The sequence below is a fragment of the Necator americanus genome, chromosome IV, assembly GCF_031761385.1.
Source record: "Necator americanus strain Aroian chromosome IV, whole genome shotgun sequence".
Taxonomy (NCBI): domain Eukaryota; kingdom Metazoa; phylum Nematoda; class Chromadorea; order Rhabditida; family Ancylostomatidae; genus Necator; species Necator americanus.
The window spans coordinates 16,287,258-16,304,920 of NC_087374.1; the positions used below are offsets into that span (position 1 = coordinate 16,287,258).

General features: G+C 41.3%; 4 protein-coding genes across 7 annotated transcripts; all 4 read left to right on the forward strand.

Moving 5' to 3' along the window:
* Positions 1–2,564: 2,564 nt before the first annotated feature.
* On the forward strand, positions 2,565–3,269 carry RB195_001503 (uncharacterized protein; the record flags this gene model as incomplete). Its single annotated transcript, XM_064198312.1, has 2 exons — positions 2,565–2,609; positions 3,003–3,269. 2 exons carry the CDS (start codon positions 2,565–2,567, stop codon positions 3,267–3,269), a joined length of 312 nt encoding a protein of 103 aa, XP_064054193.1.
* RB195_001504 (uncharacterized protein) lies at positions 3,205–3,630 on the forward strand (the record flags this gene model as incomplete). The annotated part of the gene is made up of 1 exon (XM_064198313.1): positions 3,205–3,630. One exon carries the CDS (start codon positions 3,205–3,207, stop codon positions 3,628–3,630), a length of 426 nt encoding a protein of 141 aa, XP_064054194.1.
* Positions 3,627–5,066, forward strand: RB195_001505 (uncharacterized protein; the record flags this gene model as incomplete). 2 transcript variants are annotated; one of them, XM_064198315.1, is made up of 1 exon in its annotated part: positions 3,627–5,066. In XM_064198315.1, the coding sequence occupies one exon, from the start codon at positions 3,627–3,629 to the stop codon at positions 5,064–5,066; it is 1,440 nt and encodes a 479-aa protein (XP_064054195.1). The 2 variants fall into 2 exon arrangements, with proteins under 2 accessions (XP_064054195.1, XP_064054196.1); XM_064198314.1 differs by having other exon boundaries at positions 3,702–5,066.
* A 1,466-nt stretch (positions 5,067–6,532) lies between these two features.
* RB195_001506 (uncharacterized protein) lies at positions 6,533–15,772 on the forward strand (the record flags this gene model as incomplete). Of its 3 annotated transcripts, XM_064198318.1 has the most annotated exons (18): positions 6,861–6,905; positions 7,231–7,268; positions 7,327–7,410; positions 10,755–10,947; positions 11,002–11,094; positions 11,332–11,474; positions 12,047–12,190; positions 12,248–12,444; positions 12,548–12,632; positions 13,045–13,154; positions 13,242–13,366; positions 13,473–13,629; positions 14,444–14,535; positions 14,603–14,697; positions 14,754–14,892; positions 14,952–15,133; positions 15,189–15,333; positions 15,623–15,772. In XM_064198318.1, 18 exons carry the CDS (start codon positions 6,861–6,863, stop codon positions 15,770–15,772), a joined length of 2,217 nt encoding a protein of 738 aa, XP_064054198.1. The 3 variants fall into 3 exon arrangements, with proteins under 3 accessions (XP_064054197.1, XP_064054198.1, XP_064054199.1); XM_064198317.1 differs by lacking the exons at positions 6,861–6,905; positions 7,231–7,268; positions 7,327–7,410 and adding exons at positions 6,533–6,561; positions 6,663–6,692; XM_064198316.1 differs by lacking the exons at positions 6,861–6,905; positions 7,231–7,268; positions 7,327–7,410 and having other exon boundaries at positions 10,786–10,947.
* Positions 15,773–17,663: the final 1,891 nt, after the last annotated feature.

Sequence of the window (17,663 nt, forward strand, 5' to 3'; positions counted from 1 at the left end):
TTACTTATCGTCATATTGTTCGCCATTGCGTTTGATTGTTGAGCTGTGGATCTTTGGAACTTTTGTTTCCTAGAAAGGGGTGGTTTCGCTGCAGTGATTCACCCGTATCGTGACTGATTTTGCTCGTTTAATGGCACCTAGTGATGACCGGCGAATTCAGCATAAGCGGTAGGGAACCGCAGGAAATCTATGCTAGTCAATCTTACAGTTTCACATAGTCGGTGATTGTTACCATTACATATACGGGCCGTCCTTTCCTTCGAGCATTTAGCCCTTTGATTTATATATTTTTTCTATGTTTTCTTGTTATGCCAACGAGGTTTAGGTGAAACTTTATTACTGGCCTGACGTTTCGACAACTCGTCTTTTTCAAAGGCTTGAAAATGACTCGAGGTCTTTGATGCCATGCTTATCCCATCAAATCCTTCTCTCTTCTCGCTAAGCCTCGATAGTGTTCTAAGTACACCACGCAAGACCTTCAAAAGGAAAACAAACTGACCACTCTCACCGACTAGCGGGGCTGATGAAGCACCGTGTTCCTAACGATTGTCACCAAAGGAAATGAGATGTGCGCACTGTGCAGTATCCTTAAGTGCTGATGTCTGGGTAACGTTAAGGAACTGCATGTGTGGTAATCCTATAGCTTAGAGTGTTAAGAACGGCAAGAAGTCATTGGTAATTGATAAGCACACGTTTTTGTTATTCATGGCTGGATTCGTGACGGAAATTTAGAATGCATCCAATGACGTCTTAGCAGATATTTCTTTCTCGTGCGCAAATATCGTACATTTTATTTAGAACTCATTTCCATCCTGCTTCTCATTTTTATGGCGCCCTAACGGTGTCATCGAAGTCCCTCGCCTTTTACCAGCCAAATGTTCCCTGATACGCACGTTCAGCATCTTTCCAGTTTCTCCAGTAACGCGGTGTTACACGTTAGGCATTCTGTTCAGGAGGTAACCCCGATTTTCGTGCAATCATCAGCCTTACCGAATGGACAAGTAACGCAACACACATTGCCTATCGTGGAATCTATTGCGAACTAACTGTCGCTTGATGCTGTTGTTCGGGACGTTCACCAACACAACATCATCTTGCAGCTGTGCTCGCAAAAGAGTCCGGTGAATAGCAGCAGTTACGGAGTCAGAGACGAAGGGGATGCACAAGCCAATTCTACCTTCACGTGGGATCATCACTGTCTTATTTGTAGTTCGAGACTGGGTTAAATTTCGATTTCGTGTAACCGTTTGAATTAGCTATGCTTATGGCTAGTTTTAGTGATTCCTCCCGTTCTCTATCTTCTGTGCACATTGCTGTTGCTGTCTTGACTATATTTCGGATAATTGCCTTTTCTATGCCAATAGATAAAATATAGCATAATAATAGATAAAATCATGATCATGTATATATCATGTATATAATAACGGGCTTATTCTGTCACGTGTGTGTGTGTGTGTGTGTGTGTGTGTGTGTGTGTGTGTGTGTGTGTGTGTGTGTGTGTGTGTGTGTGTGTGTGTGTGTGTGTGTGTGTGTGTGTGTGTGTGTGTGTCTGTCTGTCTGTGTGTGTGTCAGTCACGAAATTCAAAAAGGGGGGCGCGACGGGTCTACCGGCGTCGGATTGGCGCAATGGCGCCAGATACCTATAGAAGCGGGTGCGACGGGTCCACCAGCGTCATATCGGTGTGCCGGCGCCTTATAGCTATAATACGAGGTGCGATGGGTCCACCGGCGCCAGATTGGTGCGCCGGTGCCAGATACCTATAGATGGGGGTGTGACAGGTCCACCGGCGCCAGATACCTATAGAAATGGGTGCGACGGGTCCACTGGCGCCAGATTGGTGCGCGGGCGCCAGATACCTATAGAAGGTGGTGGGACGGGTCCACCGGCGCCAGATATCTATAGAAGGCGTACCTATGGAAGGGGACGGGTCCAACGGCGTCTTTGGACCCGGTCATTGGTGCGCAATAACTTAGTGTTCATGACGCAAAAGATAAATGGTTGCAGCCATTTCATAGCCGTAACCACTGGGCGCTTTGCTCTTCACCTTTCTGCGTGCCTATTTCCTTCTTCGCTCGCCTCAAGTTTGTAGCATGCCGTTCTCAGAAATTGGAAACACGCATGCAAACGGTTGCTTAAATAGTAGCAAGATGTTTATGCGATATGACGTGGGACGTTATCTTTATCACTAAGATGATGTCTTTCACGTCATTTTATGCCAAAACACCATTCTTTGACAACCGTTTATAGAAAACACGAGAAAACCCATATTTCGCGTGATATTTTTTAATATTGTGTATAATATATTGAAAAGGAGTGTTTGAAGCTGAAGCTCGAATGTTCTGCAAATGTAGAACTGGCGCGTTTGGAAAGCCGACTATGAAAACTTTTGCTTTTAGTTATAATATAAAAAAGGAAGAAAGATTGTTGGAGATACGCAAGTCTAATTTTACAGAAAATGCCACTACTGTTAATTTTCGTTGATTAGTGAAGGGGAGCGAAGCTGCTCCAAATCCTACCTCACGCCTCAAAACGGCGCAGCGGTGGCCCTGGCCGTCGGGCAGGTATGGTGGCGAGACGTCGTCTCGGCAGGTTCAACCATGCCACAAAGGTGTCCGGCTAGTAGCCCGGTCCTTGGGCCAAGGCTACAGGCTAGCTAAGTGAGGAGGTAGTACGACGATTCCGGTGCCAGGCTGCTAGCTTGCTAGTGCGACAAGCCGATCGAGAACAACAGCCCCGTCGCGTCATACTGCTAATGTCTACTATGTGTTCTTCAGAAGCTAGGGCGTACCCCAGAAGCGACGCGCATTGTCCTCGCCCGGGCAATGTGGCAAATATGCGAGGGCTACCGGCTAGAGGACGAAGCCGGCCAAAGAAGTTAGTCCGCCATCGCTAGCAACATCCAGTGCGCTTGGCAACACTTAACGTTGGGACGCTTACTGGAAGAAGTCATGAACTGGCAGACAGTCTCAGAAAACGCCGTGTTGACATATGTTGTGTACAGGAGACTCGCTGGAAAGGCTCCAAGGCAAGGGAATTAGGCGATGGCTACAAGCTGATCTACCACGGCACATCAAATCGTAATGGCGTTGGTATCATATTGAACGAGTTTAGAAATAGCGTCACAGCGGTGGATCGACTATCGGATCGCTTGATGGCTGTAGAAGTAGATACAGGAAAAGTGGAATTGCGAGTCGTCTCTGCTTATGCGCCACAGGCGGGCTGTAGTGAAGAAGAGAAGGCAAGCTTTTGGGAGGATCTGGAGCCCTGAAGATCGGGGTGCTTACCTTGCGGCGAAGAGGGACGCTAAGAAAGCAGTCTCCAAGGCGAAGTCGGACCGCCACAAGGCTGCGTACGACATGCTTGATACCAGAGAAGGCGAGCGGGCAGTGTATCGTTTAGTCAGAGCGCGTCATCGCTCAACGTTGGATATGGAGCACACCAAGATCGTTAAGGGAGCAGGTGGAGCCGTTCTGCGCCGCTCTGGTCAGATCCTGGAGAGGTGGCGAGAGTACTACAATCACTTGTGTAACGAAGAGTTCTGTCATTCTCCCATCCCAACCATTCCCAGCGTCGAGGGTCCTGTTCTACCAATTACTGCCGTCGAAGTCAGTGCTGCCCTCGCAAAATGAAGTCGAACAAGGCAACCGGTCCTGATGACATACCTGCTGATGTCTGGAAGCTGCTAGGAGATCGAGGGTCCATGTGGCTCGCAACTCTATTTAACAAGATCGTTGCAGAAGGACGGACTCCAGACGTTTGGCAAACTTCCGTGACCGTGTCTGTCTGGAAAGGGAAAGGAGACATTACTGACTGCACTTCGTACAGGCCTATACGACTGCTGTGCCATACGATGAAGGTTTTTGAGCGTTTCCTGGATGCTCGTTTGAGGAAAATTGTCAGCGTTTTACTCAACCAGTGCAGCTCTGTGAAAGACTGCAGCACTATAGATGCTATCCATGCTGTCCGAATCCTCCTGGAGAAACATCGAGAGAAGAACCGCAGTGTGCATCTTGCTTTTCTCGATCTCGAGAAAGCTTTCGACCGTGTCCCACATGAGCTGTTATGGATGTCCATGAGGTCGCATAGAGTACCAGAAGAATATGTGCGGTGGACTAAGTTACTTTATGCGAAGCCTACCTGCGTTGTACGATGTGCTGCCGGAGCAAGCAGGCCATTCCCTGTACAAGTAGGGGTTCATCAGGGTTCATCCCTCTCACCTCTGCTGTTCATACTGTGCATGGACACGATAACGAAGGAAATCCAGAAGCAGCATCCGTGGACTCTACTCTTTGCCGACGATGTCATGCTCGCGGCGGAGTCTCGAGATGATCTTCAGAAACAAGTACAGTCTTGGAAGGATCAGCTGCAGCAATATGGATTGCGCCTCAACACATCAAAAACGGAGTACATGGAGTGCGGACCAAGGGTAGAGGATGGTTCAATTCGTGTCGATGGCACCGAATTAAACAAGGTGAACTGTTTCAAGTACCTTGGATCCAAAGTGACTTCCACAGGCGACATTGATCAAGAAGGTCGAGCACGTGTTAATGCTGCATGGATGAAGTGGAAAATGGCAACAGAGGTACTGTGCGACAAGGAAGTCCCTGTTCGACTGAAGTCGAAGATCTACAGGACGGCTGTGCGTCCTGTTGCCCTTTACGGATGCGAGTGCTGGCCGACGACGAAAGCCTTGGAAAGAGTGCTGCACGCTATGGAGATGCGCATGTTAAGGTGGACAATAGGTGTAACGCTAAAAGAGAAAGTATCCAACGACACTGTGCGCTGCATCTTCGGCGTCGTCCCGATAACTGAGAAGATGAAGGAGGCCCGACTGAGATGGTTCGGTCACGTCTTGCGGCGAGAGGAAGATTCTGTGACCCAAACCGCACTGAAGCTCGACATTTCAGGAGTGAGGCCGCGTGGGAGGCCAAAGATTCACTGGTTATACCGTGTGAAGCTGGATATGATAGATGCACGTTTGTGTACGGCTGATGCAATGGATAGAACCAAATGGAAGACAAGAAGCAGAAAAGCGGACCCTGCAACAACGCGGGACAAACGCTAGGAAGAAGAAGAAGAAGTGAAGGGGAGCGAAGCGAACACCCCAGAAAGTCTGAAGTCCGGCTTTATCCGGACGTAATTAATTAATAATAATTTAATAAAATAATTAGATTAATAATTTAATTAATTAATTATAATTTAATAATTAATTTAGCCATAATAACGTGCTTATTCTGTCACGTGTGTGTGTGTCAGTCACGAAATTCAAAAAGGGGGGTGCGACGGGTCCACCGGCGTCGAGTTGGTGCCTCGACGCTAAAAAGCTATGAAATGGGATGTGACGGGTCCACTGGCGCCAGACATTTATAGAAGGGGGAGCCACGGGTCCACCGGCGCCAGATACCTATAGAAGGGGGTGCGACGGGTCCACCGGCGCCAGATACGTATAGAAGGGCCGGGGAGGGGGGGGGAAAAAAAGGGGGGCGGGTCCACCGGCGCCAGATACGTATAGAAGGGCCCACCGGCGCCAGATACCTATGGAAGGGGGTGTGACGGGTCCACTGGCGCCAGACATCTATAGAAGGGGGAGCCACGGGTCCACCGGCGCCAGATACCTATGGAAGGGGGTGCGACGGGTCCACCGGCGCCAGATACCTATAGAAGGGGGTGCGACGTTTCCACCAGCGCCAGATACCAATAGAAGGGGGTGTGACGGGTCCACTGGCGCCAGACATCTATAGAAGGGGGAGCCACGGGTCCACTGGCGCCAGATACCAATAGAAGGGAGTGCGGCGGGTCCAACGGCGTCAGATTGGTGCGCCGGCGCCAGATATCCATAATATGGGGTGCGACGGATCGACCGGCGTCGGTGGACCCGGTCATTGGTGCGCAATAACTCAGGGTGCATTACGTAAAAGATAAATGGTGCAGCCGTTTCAAAACCGTGACCATTGGGCGCTTTGCTCTTCACCGTCATGACTGCTCCGTATGCATATTTCCTTCTTAGTTCGCCTCAAGTTTGTAGCATGCCGTTCTCAGAAAGTGGAGACACTCATGCAAACAGCTGCTTAAATAGTAGCAAGATGATTACGTGATCTGACGTGAAACATTATCTTTATCAGTAGGATGATGTCTTTCACGTAATTTTATGTTAGAACATCATTCTATGATAACCACTGAGGGAAATCAGGAGGAATACTCATACTTCGAGTAATGCTTTCAAATAGTATCAACATTAATGTGGTGTCGAAGGAGTGTTTGTAGCTGATGGTCGAATATTCTCCAAATGTAGAACTGACGTGTTTAGAAGGAAAGTTCCGTAATTTTTCGCTTTAATTTATAATATAAAGAAGAGAAGGAAAGCGTTGTTTAAAAAAATCTAATTTTACAGAAAACACTACTACTATTAAATTTCATTGATCAGTGAAGGGGAGCGAAGCTAAAACCACCGAAAGTCTGAAGTCCGGCTTTAGCCGGACATTCAGACTGGTATAACAATAACAGATAACCATTACATAAATACACTTTCAAATGCCGAGGTTTCAAGATGAGAGGACTTGGTGATTGTAATTTTATTGTCAATGTGTATAATTCTGTCATTTTCAAGGAATTTCCACTCTCTTCCACTCCATTACTCGTTATTACTCATTTTTTGTTGTAGTCCTTCAGCACCGTTGGTCAGCGTTTTGCGGTGCGCATTTCAACACTTCATTTTAACAGTGTACGATTAATCAGGATGCTCCCTAATTTATCAAACAGTGTTATAATACATATCTTATCTTATGCCATTTAACTTGTCTGCTCAGTGCTCTAAATTTTATTCCATATACGAGAATTGCAAAACCACTGAGGCTCCGGAATGACAGGCGTGAGAGTCTTGATTTTTAATGGCAGTTTTAGCTGTGTGAGTGTTTTGTTTGCTCACTCTTGCATGACATTTCAGGATGACTGCAAAGTTCAGAAACCGAAGATCTTACTCAGTAAATTTGCCTTTTTTCGGTGTTTCTAATGGCAACGTCATTCAACAAATAGCTCTGTACTTGGAAAAATACTTTGCAAGCATGTCACTGAACATTTGCACTACTTTTTTTTCGATTATCTCCCATCTTTGTCGAGGCCTTTAAATAAGGATGATCTCTGTACTGTTTCTCAACGGCTTAATTCCTTTATGTAATCGAGACAGTGCCAACAATGTGCGTGTAGCTTCCTACAGACGGCTTTGTCTGTAGCCAAACCGCTCCGCTTTCGAACATACAGCTTTGTACAGGTAAATAGCAACACTTCCGGACAAGCAGCTACGCCTGTGCAAATAGCTCCACTTTTAGCCAAACAACGTTTAAGCAATCCACTGCACTTTCGTTGAAAAAGCTTGTCGTCGAACCCCAAGCGAAGCATATATGCGACTGTATGTATGTGCGAGTTAATTTATTGACGATTTTTCTTCGGCCTTAATCTGCTCTGCAAAATGCCACATCGAATTTTTTTTTCCACAACAGTGCTTGTTCACCTGTTTTAAAGTATTGGTAGAAATAAGTTAAACATGTTGGAGGATCATTTTCTTATGAAGTTCTTCCTCTTTTTTTTCAAAAAAAAAAAACAGGAGGAAGGTGTTTATTTAAAAAAAAAAAACTTCAATAAAATATTCTCGTATCCATGAAATTGTTCTTCGTATGGGAGAACCAATCATAGCGAAATGTCTGAGAAATGTCAACACCTCTTATTTTTCAACTTTATAAAATATCGTATTCTGGTCATCCTGCGCACATATGGTCATCCATAACGTTATCACCATTTTTGATGCGTCATCTCGGCAGAATACGTAAATATGGATTTTTTTTTCACTGAATCACATTAAGATTGTGTAACATTCATATTAAGCCTAACGTTATTGATTCAGATGAAAGTTCTCATCAAATGCTATCTCAGCTTCCATTCTTCATGTTTTCATATTCAATGAACGACTTCTAATTCGTTTATTATAAAATTTCACATGCTTGCTGTGTTATAAAACTTCACATGCTTGCTGCTAGAAGTTCAGTGGTCGGTATCAGGGTATTTTGCTTAAGATAATCCCTATATCGCCTTTTTTCTGTTGTGAAGCTGATTTACTTTTGCAAACATGCGAAGATTCATGCACAGTTCTTGGTGAACTTCAGCATTACACATACTTTCTTTACTTTACTTTACTTAGTGTTATTTATAATAGGAAATTTGATGAAATAATGTCTAGTAGTGTTAGTGTCGTTGAGATATTGACTGTACTGTATCAAATGTATATATTGAAGTAAAAATTGTTTGGAAGTCCACGTTTTATGAATATGGTTTGTATAATTACGCATTTTTATATCGTTTGAAGAAAAAAAAAGCGTTTGTTCTACAGCTGTCCGGTTGACCATGAAGAAACGGAACAGAGAAATACTTGTGCAGCTATTCTTTTTGTGTTCTTGGGACTTTCTTTATCCATTTGTTAAGGTTTTATATTTTTGCAGTTTTCAGTGTTTTTATTTTAATTCAAATTCGTTGCCAATTGTGTTCAGTACTTTCTCCTTTCTCCTTCTCCTACAACATTCTTTATTTCTCCCCTGTTTATTGCTCCTGTTTCACGGGTACACTTTCCCTTGTAGACGTGACAATCTTTATTTTCATCTTTTTTCATTTGGTGTTGATGTCCCTAATTTGGATAATCCCGTCAGTATTCACTACATATTTACAGTTGTTTTGTACTTGTGGACAGTTCTTACTCTTTTTGAAAACAGCCGTTCCAATTTTATTCTTTGAATTTATTCACTTGAAGATTATTTGAACATTCCCAAGGCAAAGAATTCGTAGAAGATGTGTATTTAACACGGCCCATGAACAGAGAACAAAGAGAAATTATTTGGAAATAGAGTTCTTTGCGACGAACACCCGCATCCGTAAGCGCTATCGCTAGGAATTTGGTCAATACTAGTTTATAGGACCTGTTTAGGACTGCGTTCGCTTGAGAGACTTCTTTGCGGTCTTGTTCTTCCATATTTATTCACTCGTTCCACTAGTTGATGTGCGTCACAGTTGCTTACTAAATGAGACTGCACTCTCGTAGTACTAGTGGAGATGAGGTTGGGATACTATGCACTTCAGGAACTGGTCGTCTGTATCATAGTATCAAGAGAGTACAGTAGTGCTGAGGCAGAGTTTTACATTCTAACCATGCGTTCCACATCATTCAACGTAGTAAATGGTAGATTAATATTGCCCATGTTCGACTGTCTTTGAAAATAGAGATAGAAATAGGTAGATTAATAGTTTCCTAGCACTACTGGTAGTAGTTTCACTCTAACTACCTCCCAATTTTTTGTTCAGCGTTCACTGTTCTTCCAGAGCAACCGTTTCTCAGAAATCGACAGTGATCCTACTTTCTTGTGTAATTTGAAGCACGCTTTGAGTGCGATGGCGGACTGTGATTTAGGCAATACATTTTCTCATTCTTTCACATTTTAATTCTATTCTTAGGTGGACAATAATGAAGTGGGTTATAAGCCAAAACGCGGTACTTTTAAAGTGATGGTTCTTAGTTATTTTTTGTGTGCATGCGCCCATAAGGTGCTATCACAGCTGTTGGATTGTCGTGGTTTACGAACGTAGCCCGACACCAACACCAATGGATTTCTGGAACCCCAACTTTCAAATTTTTAGCTGTTGTTTGTTTAGCAGCGACATCGTGGAGAGTAATTCTTTTATCTGCAGCATCTTTTACTCCTTATTCTATTTGTCAATAAAGAAATCCGAATTGTTCTTCTTGGTGGCAGCTTGCTTTATTCGCATTTTGGTTCGTATTAAAGATGTTGCGGAAGCCAGCTATTCTTTCAACTAGTACTTGGTGCGCTTATGTCTACATTGTTTTTGTTTGTGGATTTTCGTTAGAATTCTGCAAGATATTCTCTGATATTATAGGAGATTTAGTGTGAAACGTGAGAATGAGCCAGCAAACATTAGCTGATTTGTATTGATTCAAAACCAGCGTTAGTCAGCGATGTTCCTTTGGCTTACGTTTTTGTCCTTCACTGTCTTAGAGACTCAGATGGTGGAAAAAATTAACTAGATTGCATGTTTTTTTTTGAATAACCACTTAGTGGCGCCCTTATTTCCAGAAGCTCTAACTAAATTTTTTTCTCCTGGTAACTTAAGTTTACATGTCATAGATCCTCTAAGACTAATGCTTAGGCCTTAGGGCCCTGATAGATTTGATTATTTACTTCGAGAAATGAAGGCGCCACTGGGTGGCCCCTCAACGACACTTTACCCGATATTATCACCGGTATGATCCATTTTCATAATTACTGGCTATGAAACAAAATAAAAAAAGCTTTTTTTAAGGACCAATCTTCCTTGAGGCAGAGCCTTAAAGGAGATTAGTCCTTAAAAATCAATTGCGATTATGTGCCGAAGTTAAGTGTTTGCTTTTTTCAGTCATTTATTTGTTTTGTCTTCATTGTAGTATCTTGTTTTTTCAGGGAATACTTACTTTCTCTATATCAATAAGATTTTCGATGGTAAATGCTAGTGTTTGTACGTGATAAGCTTGACAATCGAATTCTTATGAGATTTATTTTTGCCTACAATTAAATTTTTTGTTTCACTGATGGTAGATTTTTGATCCCTTTGTTTAGTAACTCATATATCTCAACTGAATATATGTCTCGAACAATTTTTTTTTGAGTGGAATTAGTAATCCGAGTAATTTAATAGCACTTAATCAAATTATCTATTTTAGGGTTTTCATTCGTAGACCTGACTTGGGTACAATGGGTGGATTCTTTCGAATTCGACAATTGGCTGTCCTATCTATAGTTCTAATGACATTTATCTTTGTTTACAACGCTTATAATCTACAAGATGCTCATGGAAAATCACTTAATGCAAAAAATTCGGATAGTTTGATACTTCACAACTTCAACGAACAAGAAGTGAGTTGAATCAAAAGGTTTAAGTAGATGTCTAAAGAACTCTTCGTATTATAGCTCGGATTCAAAGTACTTGTGTCTGGACAAGATACTGATAGAGACAGAGATACAAAGCCGGTTGGTACAGCTGCCTCCAGTTTGGAAGGACAGGTAAGTAACATTCTATTCTTCATTTGTTCACATTTGGAATCTGCTTACAGTTGTCGTAGAAATGGAGCCTTGCTCTTATGTAGTGGGTGTTCTAACTATCACCTAGTGTTGAGAGGAAGAAATGTTGATTTGCTCACTAACTTGGTTATTCGTCTACCTACCTCCATCTGAATATAACCTGTGCGAATGTAGCCTTCAAATCCCCTCTGTTTCCATTGTAACGTTCTTTTTGTTCAGAGATGTCGTATACCAGAGCTAGATATCAATGGTTCAGAGGTGAAGGATTTCTTCTTCAAATCAAAACCTCTCGAATGTTTCAAGAACCCCAAAAATTGGATATACATAGACGACAATAATAATGTACAGTACCTAGAGAACAGGTATTATTTTCATCGTTTTATCAAGCCCGTTCAGTAAATATTCTTTAGTTGAACTCGTACGTCGATCTGTTTTATTTTTAATTCCAACTTTCCTTATGGTAGATTGTTTGCGAGATATTCATTTATATAAAATGCATGAACTCGAACAGTTTAGTTCGACGTAGCACACCAAGTCTCTTCGTAGACACTTCCTTTAAATGAAATTTCAATTCTTTCTTAAAAAGAAAAGCATCATTTCCTTCGAGTAAGTTCAAAACTAGCTTCTGAGTATTGGTAAAACATGCGAAAGCACCCGTCCCTACCGCATAGTCGGAGCCGAGCGTGTTCCACCGATCCCAAACGAGGCGTGCGTGGCGAAGGCGAGCGGTGGTAATCCGAAGAGCTCATCAGCGCTAGGAAACTAGATCATTTATATGCGGGTGTGTCGGATATGCAGAGCATTAGTATTCGCCTTCGCTGCATATGCGTATGTTACCTCGATTGAACAAGTTCGGCGCTGCGGAAAATTTCGGCAATAAACGATGTGATCTTTATTTGCCTATTTTAGTTCCATTTGTTTCTTTTTATATCAGGAAAGATGCAAAGTGCAGCGGTTATTACGTCACACGAAAGAGCGACCAGGTGAACGAACATACTCCTTTCGATTCGTTACCTAGTGGCAAGCAAATGCTGTCTGATTTTGCCGCAGTAAAGTGTGTAGATGACCCTCATACTTGGTACGTTCAGGAAATTTTCACTTAGCTATGCACTCGTTGTGATTTATTTTATTTCAGGAGTGGTATATTGATGAGCGTTGTGAGACGACCTGAAAAAGAACTTCTGAAGCAGGACTCGAAACTCCACCCAGATTCTTCAGGCTTGAGCGTCTACTTCTTAGGCTTTGATTCGCTCAGCCAAATGTCCTTTAGAAGAAAAATGCCGAAATCTGTTGAAGTTCTGACAAAGACGCTTGATTCACTTATTCTAAATGGTTGGTGCAGCTCACTTTGTTTCTGTTTCTTAGGTGTTCAAGACTGAAGCTGACTTCATGTCGTCTATTATATCGTTTAAAAATTAGACTATTGATTTTTAAGGCTATAACATTGTTGGTGATGGAACACCTCAAGCCTTTATACCTATACTCACAGCGTCAACCGAAGAGGAGCTTCCTTTGACAAGGTGAGCTGATTGGACTAAAATGGCTACTCTTATACTAGAAACTATAGTTTCAATTCTGATATTCTCTTTAGACATTATCATTATTATTTTGCAAATCTCTATTTCTTTATGATTTCATGAGTTGACTGCTGGATGCGACTTTGTTAGCTAAATACCTATTGCTATGCGTTCAGGCGATAGTGTTTCTGTTCACATGATCGCATCGCGCACTGAGTTTGCAAAGCCAAAAAAACCTATTTATCAGAAGGAGCGTGCGTCAGACACGTTGGACGCACTAGAATAATCAGTTCCAAATGTGTAGTGGCCATAGGGTGCAAATATACGTCGCCTGCATTATGCTTACATTTCACCATGTACTTATTGTGTTCGCTTCTCCGCTGAATAAACATTATCTGTTGTATCGTATTATTAGAAAGCGGTTCCGGAATGCTAATTATGTCGATGATGTTTACCCGTTCATTTGGTCAAATTTTTCCTCGGCAGGATATGTAACATTATATGGCGAGGATGCATTTGCTGTGGGTAAGTTTTTTTTTTAGATTTTTGTTGTACTGCGACTTACTTTTTCACTGTCGTTATCACATGCCATTTATTCGCTCACTATTTCAGGTACCTTTACTTATCGTTTGAAAGGATTCCGAAACCAACCCACTGACCACTACCTCCGAACAGTTTTTAAAGAGCATGAAAAGGCCGGAGGAGGAAATTGTCTTGGTTCAGAGCCACTTCATACGGTTAGTTGTTTGTTGGGTAGTGAAAATACAAAGTGCTGGTTTGATTTTTGATTTTGATTCCTGATTTTTGATTCCTTTGCATAAGATGCCCACCGCTCTTTTCCAGTCATGGTTTCGTTATTCTCGCAAATTTATGCAAGTGTACAAAGATGTGCCACGTTTCCTTCTAATGCACCAGGGGCTATTGTCCCATGACGATATAAATTTAGTGGAAGTCGAGGATGAAGATCTCGCCGATACGCTGTTAACTATGCACAAGAATGGTTGGTGGATTCCTTTAAAACTTTGATGGCACTTATGCAAAACATCCTGTTTACTACTGATATTTGCGTTGCAATAATGTTTTGAGAGAGCAGATCACATCAGAGTAGAATTTTGAAAGGGAAAGACGTTATTTGTTTCTTCATTTTGTTAATAATAATGGAATGTTCATCATGCAAAATTGACGAAATGAGCTGTTCTTTCATCAAGAAAAAGAAAAGAACTAAAACAAGCCATTTCAGAAAAATGCGTCTTGGCGAAGTGCATGTTGGCTTTGAAAAGTGGCAGAAGGGAAAAAATAATTTTGAGAAACGGCATTTTTGCTCTTCTACATGTGATCAGGAAGGGTTAGCACGTGCGCGTCGAGCAAAACACGTGTTCGTGTTGATCGTCGCTCGTGTCGTGTCGTAGAAAAAAAATGGATGGGTCACAGTAACACTTCTAGATAGAAGGACATTGTCTTACCCTTTAATATAAATAGCCACAATTTCTTTTCAAAAGTTTTCGAGTTGACATTTTTGTGGCTTCTGGCCCTTATCACCGGCTTATAATTGTGAAGCGATTATTGCGATTTAACCAGTAGGTTTAGCTGTTTCGGAGAAGTTCTCTTATTCGATTTTTTTCCATAAAATATCGGGTATTACTTATCTGCAAAACACTTGACAACAGGCCATCGATGATAATGTGCTTAGAGCTCTTGTTGTGTGGTTTCGTGTTATAGATTTCCATGCTATCAGTTGATCACTGGCTATTTATATTCGCTTTTTTTTGCCTTTCACTCTTTGTGAACTTATTCAAATTCTGCTTCCAATCCAGGAGAACTAGACGATGCAGTAGTTATTGTCATGGCGGACCATGGTCATCGTTTCGCGAAGTTGCGGGAAACGCATCAGGGCCAGTTGGAAGAAGTTAGTCTAATTGCATCCCGAAGAAAAATTTTGTGGTTGATTTTCCTATTATCTGAGTTTTTTTTAGCGGCTTCCATTTTTTGCAATCTCGTTACCTTATAAATTCCGTCAAACTGCACCTGGGAGGAAGATGTACATGAATCTCATGAATAATAAGGACAGGTATGCTCACCTGTTCTCGCTTGTATTATTCCGAACAATTTAGAATTGTTTTTCAGACTCACAACACCTTTCGATATTCATGCAACACTTATGGATATCCTTCATCTTCCGAACGACCTAACCACCATGCAAGATACGAAAAAGCGGTCTCTTTCCCTCTTCAGACCTATTCCAGACGACCGTACTTGTGCACAGGTCAGCGTTTTGTAAGATTGGTTAAGGTTCTATTGATTTTAATGTTGTATTCATTTTAGGCTGGTGTTGATCCACACTGGTGCACTTGTCTCGATTGGCAAGATGCAACAGGGACACCAGAAGACAAGGAAGTGTCGCAGAAATTGGCATTAGCTGTTGTGAACGTCATCAACAAACAGTTGAAGGATGTGTTTCATTTGTGTGCAAAGCTTTCTCTGAAGGAATTAGTTGGAGCAAAAAAGTGAGGATTCGATCAGAATAAAACTTTGTAGTGCCTTAAGGATGTTGATGTTTAGGTTAGTTCCAAATGAGGGACTGCTGAAGTATAAAAATGTGAAGGACAAAGATGGATTTGTGCCAGATTTGAGTGGAAACACAAAGGCAGCATTCGCGCACTATCAAATCAAACTTCGCACTACACCTGGTGATGCGATATATGAGGTACGTATTTCTTACGCTGTCTAAAAGTTAGTCTGAGATAATGTGTCAAAGATTGGTTTGAAATGGTTTCACTTTCCACTCATATGTTCTGGAAGCATTTTGCTAGATTTGGTTCTTGAGCTGTATCCGTAGAAGATAGAAAACGTGTGAACTTTCCGTTCTCAAAGATTCCTCCCAAATCACCATTGACTCTTTCGGACACTAATTAGTTTTTTTTTTGTGCTGTAGATTCTTTTTTAAAGTGTTATTTGCTTTAGTTAGCAAGGTATCTGAGCTAATTCACTTTCAGGTCACCTTATTTTACGACTTCATAATGAAGGATGTGCACATTGATTTAAGTTCGATTAGTCACCCAAATAAATTCGGTGACAAGCCTCATTGTATTATAAATCAAAATTATTTTCTCGCAACTTTCTGCGTTTGCCATGATAAGGTCTGAATTTTAAAATCTCATAATTCGATGGAAATTTAAATAGATTTGTGGGTTGACTCGAGCAACCACATGGGCGTCAATGGGGAGTGGGTTTTAACACATTCCGCACAGTTTTTATAACATCTACATTGCGTTCCGTACTTATAAAATCAGTTTCAGGATAGACTCTTGACGTAATTGTTAACTAGAGATTCTTCTTGATTTACTCGGGGAGGAAGAAATTCGACGTCATATTTTCGGATTCTTTCCTAAAATATTTGAAACTACAAAGTCGATTGTCGGTAACTTCAAGTAGAATTTTGTACTTCACGAAGAATCTTTGTCATTTTTTCTAATGGCTGCAAATTGACCCGGAAAGTTTGATGTTTGGGGAAATAGTCTATCTTGTTTATTATGACCTTGTTGTGCTCGCAAGTTTTCTCCTGGTGAAAATCTGCATCCCCTCCAGGAATGTTCCCTTTAGCATCTGGATTATCAATCTGGTCAGATTACAGTCGTGAAAGACCTATTATAAGGATATTTTAAATAACTTCGGTGGAAAAGGCTTTCTTTCAATTTCAAGATCAGATCAAAGAGGATCTTTTCATTCCAAGTAATTTACGGTATTGATGTGGCAGGAAGTCTAGAAGTTGAGAAACATTTTCAATTCATTATGCCCAGAAAGTGAGTGGCACTCGAGCACCGACTTTTAATTCCATATTTTCATCCTTTTTTAAGTGGAGATCGTTCTTCTCCTGTCTTTTTAAAATTATGGAAAACAGTTGAATATATGAAACAATCTCTTTTCCTATGTTCTTCTCTTGCTTCAACCTACGGAGATTAATCCCTATCCGAGACTACCTAAGGAATTGTTTGGCCTAATTTCTCTCGATCTTGCATAATTTCACTACTTATTTGTATTAATTTATTAGGTTATGTGATGTGTTTTTGTAGAGTTTGTTAGTTGTTATGCATAGAAGAGCTTTATTCGATTGCCATTTTTCTTGCCTCTCCTTTAAAGTATTGCCATATTATTTTCGGTCAGTTATCTGTTAATAATCCTAGCGTGCATGCTGTAGTAATGAACTGTTTATAATACCATGCTTTGATCGCTACTTACTTTCTGTATCAGGCTATGGGTAAAAATTTGAAATATTGTTAAGAATATACCTAAATTCTGTTTATCCCAATAAAAAGATAGTTGTAATAAAATGTTTATGCGCCGTGGTTTTTTTTGGCTTTCTTGTTAGTGAGAGTTCTGCTACTTATCATCATTCATCATTATAATCATTCTGCTACTTATGAGACTATCAGTGCGGCTGTCGTGCTGTCTTAGGACGAGAATTAAGAAGCGACAATTGATTGTATAAAATTGCAAAACTATCGTTCTTTGATCATAATTCCGCGGAAGCACCCGACAAAATGTTTTGGTAAAGATCGAGAATCAAAGAAAACTTGAAGAGAATTTCGAACATGATTTTGCGAGATTGGTTTTTTTGACTTTTTTTTTGAATTTTGAAGCCTTTTTGTGTGATCCTGAAGGGATTCCGATTGGAATTGCGGAAGCTTGAAGGATAACTTTTTTTGCCATATTGTTCATTTTATTTGAACTAGTTTTGATTTCTCGTGTTGTTAATTCAATCCGCGCAGTTTGTGCCTTACTATCCTAAATTACCTTTCTTTCTATCATTTGATAGGATTTGCTCAGTACCGCATGTGCGTTGAATTTGTCCAGGCAAGATTCGTATGGATTATCTTTGGCTTATTTTTATATGTCTCGTCATCGAAACTGTTTGATGGATAGGTTTTCTGTGGTGGTGTTCTACAGAATTTAGTGCTGCTTGCGGCTAGAGTAGATAATATTCGGTAAAAGGAATATTAAAATTAGACATATTGTGTTTATTCCTAGTAGTATGAT